This window comes from Otolemur garnettii, unplaced genomic scaffold (assembly GCF_000181295.1).
Source record: "Otolemur garnettii isolate 467f Iridium unplaced genomic scaffold, OtoGar3 scaffold00100, whole genome shotgun sequence".
Classification (NCBI taxonomy): domain Eukaryota; kingdom Metazoa; phylum Chordata; class Mammalia; order Primates; family Galagidae; genus Otolemur; species Otolemur garnettii.
This window is the reverse complement of record NW_003852495.1, coordinates 6,656,991-6,663,749: the sequence shown is the minus strand read 5'-3', so window position 1 is coordinate 6,663,749 and position 6,759 is coordinate 6,656,991. Positions and strand designations below refer to the sequence as shown.

The 6,759-nt window shown below is 38.2% G+C and overlaps 1 protein-coding gene across 2 annotated transcripts in view; it reads right to left on the bottom strand.

Annotated features, from left to right (window-relative positions):
* LOC105887631 (zinc finger protein 568) overlaps positions 1-6,759 on the bottom strand; it is a 20,426-nt gene that overhangs the window by 12,433 nt on the left and 1,234 nt on the right. For both annotated transcript variants that reach the window (XM_012809124.1, XM_012809125.1), the window contains exon 2: positions 4,769-4,827. In XM_012809124.1, the coding sequence (XP_012664578.1) occupies positions 4,769-4,827 (59 nt within the window). The remainder of the gene's footprint in view (positions 1-4,768; positions 4,828-6,759) is intronic.

Below are 6,759 nucleotides of genomic sequence, written 5' to 3'. Positions count from 1 at the left end.
GGCTCTGTCTCAAAAAAAAAAAAAAAAAAAACTATTCAATATCCAATATCCTGTTTATCAGGTATTCATATCTACCAAATTGTAGCTTAGATGCCACAGACTATCATAGTTTTTACCAAGTTTTAGATTTTCTGATTATAGTAAATGGTTCTTTATTTGCTTTATGCCCTTTAGGACAATTTCCAGAAACTTTAATTTTCTAAAAATGTTTTCACCAGTACTTGTCTAATTTATTAGACTTACTAAGTTTTTGTTTTTGTTTTTGAGACAGAGTCTCAAGCTGTTGCCCTGGGTAGAGGGCTGTGGTGTCATAGCTCACAGCAACTTCCAAGTCTTGGGCTCAAGCGATCCTCTTGCCTCAGTTTTCCTATTTTAGTAGAGATGGGGTCTTGCTTTTTTGCTCAGGCTAGTCTCCAACTCGTGAACTCAAGCTATCCACCTGCCTCAGCCTCCCAGAGTGCTAGGATTACAGGCGTTAGCAGACTTATTAAGTTGTATATATTTTGTGCAGTTACACTTATTTTACTGGGATCAGGTACATGGAATACCTTACATTTACATTCCCTTCCTTAACTCTGATCTTTTTGTTTCTGTGGCCTCAACTCCTTCCTAAGGGGCCTGGTGAGTCAGGCCTACAAACAAAAAAATCTGTTTAAGTATGCTTTTATTAATCCAGTATAATGTGCTTACTTTCCAACCTCATTCAGGTATAGCATCACGTGACAGAGGACTCCCCAATCTTAATTCAAGCATTCTAGCAGACCCCTTATCTTAACTTGATTATCTCTTCCTACTGACTCCAGGTCTTTAGCCAAAGCTTAATTCTTATAACCAACTGCCAATTAAAGAATCCCTACAACTCACCTATGACTTGTAAGCTCCCATTTAATAAGATATCTTGCCTTTTCAGGCTAAACCAATGGATACTTTTCATGTTATTGATTTATGGTTTTAACTGTAATTCTTACTTCCATGAATATAGAAAAACAAACCGTATCCCTACTGCCCCAGGCATATTTTCTCAAGACCCCTGAGACCATGTCCCCTGGGCTGCAGTCATACATATTCAACTCAGAATAAACAAACCTCTCACAGAGTTTGGGTTTCTTGGTCAACAATACCGAGTGCCCAATGTAGATCCCCTGAAGGAGACACCTGACTGGAGTGAAGGTACCAGGACAGGCCCATTGATTCCCACCCAAATCTGCCCTAAATTCAAGTTTCTCCTTGAGTAGAACCTGATTAAGTCTTCCTGAGCCCTGAACCTCCCACTCTTGGTTGATGGTCTTGGTTGATTTTTAGATGTTGATTGGGTAATGGATCACTTGAGCAAAGGAATTCGAGACCTGTGTGGGAAATAATGAGACCCTATCTCTACTGAAAATAGAAAAACTGAGGCAAGAAGTTTGCTTGAGCCCAAGAACTTGAAGTTGCTGTAAGCTATAATGCCACAGCACTCTAGTCAGATTGCCAGAGTGGGGAAAAAAAAAAAAAAAAACAACGAAAGAAAGGCAAGGGAACACTCCCTTCAGGCTGATTATGTTTGATAATTACTGTACTTCTACTTGCAAGTATTTGTGTAAATGGAAAGATCTTACTAAGGATGACCAAGGTCTAAGGTTTCCAAAATGGGAGACTTCCAATATTCTCAAATTGGTTTTCTTGCATACTTAATTAGAGAAGGCTCCAAATCAAAAATATGAACAGAATAGGGGGCAGAGCACGGTGGCTCACGCTTGTAATTCTAGCACTACGGGAGGCCAAGGCGAGCAAATCACCTGAGTTCACAAGTACGAGACCAACTTGAGCAAGAGCAAAAATAGCCCCCTAAAAAAATAGCCCAGCGTTGTGACAGGACCTATAGTCCCAGCTACTCAGGAGGCTAAGGCAAGAGAATTGCTTGAGCCTAGGAGTATGAGGTTGCTGTGAGCTATGATGACATGGCACTCTACCAGGGGCAACAAAGTGAGACTCTGTCTCAAAAAAAAAAAAAAATATATATATATACACACACACACACACACACATATATATAATAATATATATATTACCCATATATATATATGGTTAATCCTAGAGCGGGCACCAGGAATCATCCAAAAGACAAATGATAAACTTGCCTCTTTCCAGGAAGTTAATTTAAAAAAAAATCTGAGACTGTCTTGGGATTAAAGAAACAAGCAAAAACCACTTCTGAAATCTGGAAGGCACCAGGAACTCTCTCTTTTTCTGCTCCTCTGAAACCTGAACTCACTTGTTCAGACAACCTCATCCTTCTTCCTCCTCCTTCTCCTACTTCCTCACCTCAAACCAAAAAAAGCCCAGACATAGTTAGAGGAGAAGATAAAATAGTGATTGCTCCTTTTAGATGAAAGGAGGAGAGGAGATCCTAATATGTTGTTCACAGCCTGGACCAAATAAGAGGCAAGGGACCGGGTAACTGGATTCTCCAAGCCAACTCAAGACCCCCTTATGTTTTCCTCTTGAAAACAGTGAATTATATTAATAGTTCACCTAAATGGAAACATCTTTGATTATGAAAGATAGAAAAAAAGCCCAGGCCAGCTAAACAACAATGACAACTGCAATAAAAAATAGCCAGGCATTGTGGCAGACGCCTGTAGTCCCAGCTACTTGGGAGGCTGAGGCAAGAGAATTGCTTAAGCCCAAGAGTTTGAGGTTGCTGTGAGCTGTGATGTCATAGCACTCTACCCAGGGTGACATAGTGAGACTCCATCTCAAAAAAAAAAAAAAAATGCAGGCGGCACCTGTGGCTCAAAGGGGTAGGGCGCCAGTCCCATATGCTGGAGGTGGTGGGTTCAAACCCAGCCCCAGCCAAAAACTGCAAAAAACTAAAAACAAACAAAAAAAAATGCATGTGTGACTAATAATTTGGAATTTTCCAATAAAAGATGGCCATTACCCCCAAATTCTGCAAAAATGTCTGCAAATCTGAATTATCAGTTTCTTTAGGATATTATTTTTATTTCTTTATTTATTCATTTTTTGTGACAAAGTCTCACTCTGTTGCTCTAGGTAGAGTGCTGTGGCATCATAGCTCACAGCAACCTCATACTCCTAGGCTTAAGAGATCCTCTTCCTTCAGCCTTTTCATTAGATAGGACTGCAGGTGCATACCACAACATTTGGTTAATTTTTTCTATTTTTTAGTAGAGATGAGGTCTCACTCTTGCTCAGGCTGCTCTTCAACTCTTAAGCTCAAGCAATTCACCTGCCTTGGCCTCCCAGAGTGTTAGGATTACAAGCATGAGCCATACTGCGCCTGGCCTTGGGATATTATTTTAAAATAGTTTTTGTCCACCTACATTTCTTCCAATTGCTTGTTCATGTCCTTCACTTGATTTTCTATTTTCTTAATTACTGGTTTTTAAGGATCATTCACATTATTTTTGCTGTATTTCACCTTTGTCGTTATACAGTGTTTGTGGTTGTTTATTAAAGAAAACAATCGATTTTATAAACCCAAATCAGGGAGCCTTTTCTTTCATCCTATGAGCTACATGTTAAACTAAAAAGGAGGCCAATGAATACAGTGAACACAGCCCAAAACTGTCTCAGGTAGGAAAGATTATATAGCTAATATGATTAACAGTAACTATCATTTAAGGAGCACTTACTATATACATTTAACCCTCCCAACATTCCTATGGGATAAGTACCATTATTATCCCCATTTGTAGAAGATATACCAAACATAAAGAGATTAAGGAACTTGCCTGTAGTCATGCACTTTATAAATCACTGAGCCAAGATCCCAACCCAAGTCTGTCCAGGGCTAGAGAACCATAGTACCAATAGGAGAAATAACTGGATGAGTCTTTTGACTTGCAATTACAACAAATACAATATAAAATATACAGATCTAACATATAAGATCCTGTATTTCTTATAATTGCATAAGTCAAACATGACTTGAGTATTATAATTTTAATACATTTTCCTTCTAAAAACGTGTGTACTTTTTTTTGGCACCATGAGTATATAAGATAATTTGAAAGATGTGAGTTCCATTTATTAACTGACTGGGCTTAAAATTCTAAGAATTACAGAATTATTGTTGTCCTTTAGTACCCAGGGGGAACTGATTCCAGGACCCTACATAGATACCAAAATCCATAGACACTCAAGTCCCTTGTATAAAATGATGTACTATTTGCATATAACAAAGGCCTATCCTACCATATACATATACTTTAAGTCATTTCTAGATTACTTATAATACCTAATACAATGTAAATGCTATATAGTTGTTATACTATATTGTTTATGGGAAAATGACAATAAAAAATGGTCTGTTATTTTCAGTATAAATGCAACCAGCTATTTTAAAAAAATATTTTTGATCCCAGTTGGTTGAATATATGGATACAGAACTCATAAAGATGGAGGGCTGACTGTATTTCAGAATTTCTTTTTGACCTAGGTGCCAATGAAAAATTTCTCTTTCCTTAAACAGTTTTACATTTTCCCTCATAAATAGTATAAATTATGAAATAAATTTTTGTGTCCCCGTTTGCTTTGACTCTTCAGATCATATTCAAACTTGGATTCAAATTTAGTAATTCTTTATGTACCTTCTTTTGGATAGCCATATCCCAGATTTCCCCCGGTTCTGATTTTCTATCTGTACTTTTCTTCACTTTGTTTGATATGGATTTAGTTTTTCCAGCTTACTGGTAAGTTATAGCAACCCACTGTAACTGCATTTAAAAATAATGCAGGAAACAAATAAATGCTTAAAACGTACAAGAGATCTGGTTGTATCCTCTTCTTCCTTGGAAAGGAAATAGTCCTGAGAACACCAAGCTGAGGGAAAACAAATAAAACAATTTGCTTCAGAGTTCCAGAAAAAGAAATACAGAAATCTTTAGTACTAGGTGGCTATAAAACCCCCTACAGATGAATAATCCTTGGAGCCATAAGAAATGTTAACAACCAGCTCAGCGCCTGTGGCTCAAGTGGCTAAGGCGCCAGCCACATACACCTAAGGTGGCGGGTTCGTATCCCCAGCCTGGGCCCGCCAAACAACAATGATGGCTGCAACCAAAAAATGGCCAGGTGTTGTGGCGGGCACCTGTAGTCCCAGCTACTTGGGAGGCTGAGGCAGGAGACTCGCTTGAGCCCAGGAGTTGGAGGTTGCTGTGAGTGTGATGCCATGGCACTCTACCCAGGGGGATAGGTTGAGGCTCCGTCTCAAAAAAAAAAAAAAAAAAAAGAAATGTTAACAACCATTTAGTTACAGAGACACTGAAACCTACACAGATGACTAATTTTACCACGTGGGGTCTGAAAGAAATTTCTAAAGGGCTAAGTAGAGGATACTCAATGAATCTACTGGCAATATAGTATTTCACTAGGGCAATGTTGTTCTATTCCCAATAAGAAATTTATCTTACATATATAATAATAAATACCAGAAAGACTTAAAGATTAGGATAGCCTTTTTTTTTCCTTTTTAGAGACAAAGACTCTCACTATGTTGCCCTCAGTAGACTGCTGTAGCGTCACAGCTCACAGTAATCTCAAACTCTTGGGCTTAAGTGATTCTCTTGCCTCAGCCTCCCAAGCAGCTGGGACTATAGGCGCCTGCCACAACGTCCAGCTATTTTTTGTAGCAGTTGTCATTGCTGTTTAGCTGAGTGTGGGCCAGGTTCCAATCCACCAGCCTCAGTGTATGTGGCTGGTGCTGTAACCACTGTGCTACAGGCGCCAAGTCTTTTTTTTTTTTTTTTTTTTTTTTTGTGAGACAAGAGTTACTATGTCACCTTGGTAAAGTGCAGTGGCATCACAGCTCACAGGAACCTCAAACTCTTGGGCTTAAGTGATTCTCTTGCTTCAGCTTCTCAAGTAGCTGGGACTACAGGCACTTGCCACAACACCCAGCTATTTTTTTTGTTGTTGCAGTTGTCATTTTTGTTTAGCTGGCCCTGGCCAGGCTCAAACTTGCCAGCCTCAGTGTATATGGCTGGCGCCATAACCACTGAGCTACTAGCTCAAGATAGGATAGCCTTTAAAATGATATTTTTAAGCTGGAGAATATGGAGATATTTCTAGTCTCAGCTACTTAGGAGGCTAAGGCAGGAAGATTGCTTGAGTCCACAAGTTCAAGGCCAGCCTGGGCAAGATAGCAAGATCCCATCTCAAAAAAAAAAAAAAGAAAGAAAAATTTTTATCATAAAGAATTTCAATAAAATAAGTAAGTAAGTAAAGAATTCAGAAAAATATCTTGATCAGAGACTGGTTAAAGGCAATGAAAACATTCATAAATTCATATGATAGAATGAAATACAGTCATAACTTTAAGAAAATTTTTTATTGATTTTTAAAAATTTTTACCTGATTTATGTTTTAATAACCTGATTTATCTTTTACCCTAAAAAATTTAGGAACTTCTGGTTAAGTACGGAAGATTGAAAACTTGCAATCTTATTTCTGCTCTCTCTTAAACCCAACCACAAGTCAGTAAAAGAACAAAAGAAGTTAAAACTATTTAGGACAAAAAGAAAAAAACTTATAAGGACAACAAATATAGAAGACTTCAGCATATAAATGACAGAAAAATTTTGGAAGCTAAAGAAGAGGTAGGTAAGTTGTATCTAACTTAACCAGAAAAAGCTGAAGCTTAAGTGAGAGTAGGGAGAGGGCAGGGACGCCATGGCAGGACCCTAGAAAGGCTCAGGAATAGAACTACGTATGTCTGCAGATAGGAGTTTAGGATTAGTGTTAAAAAAAAAAAAA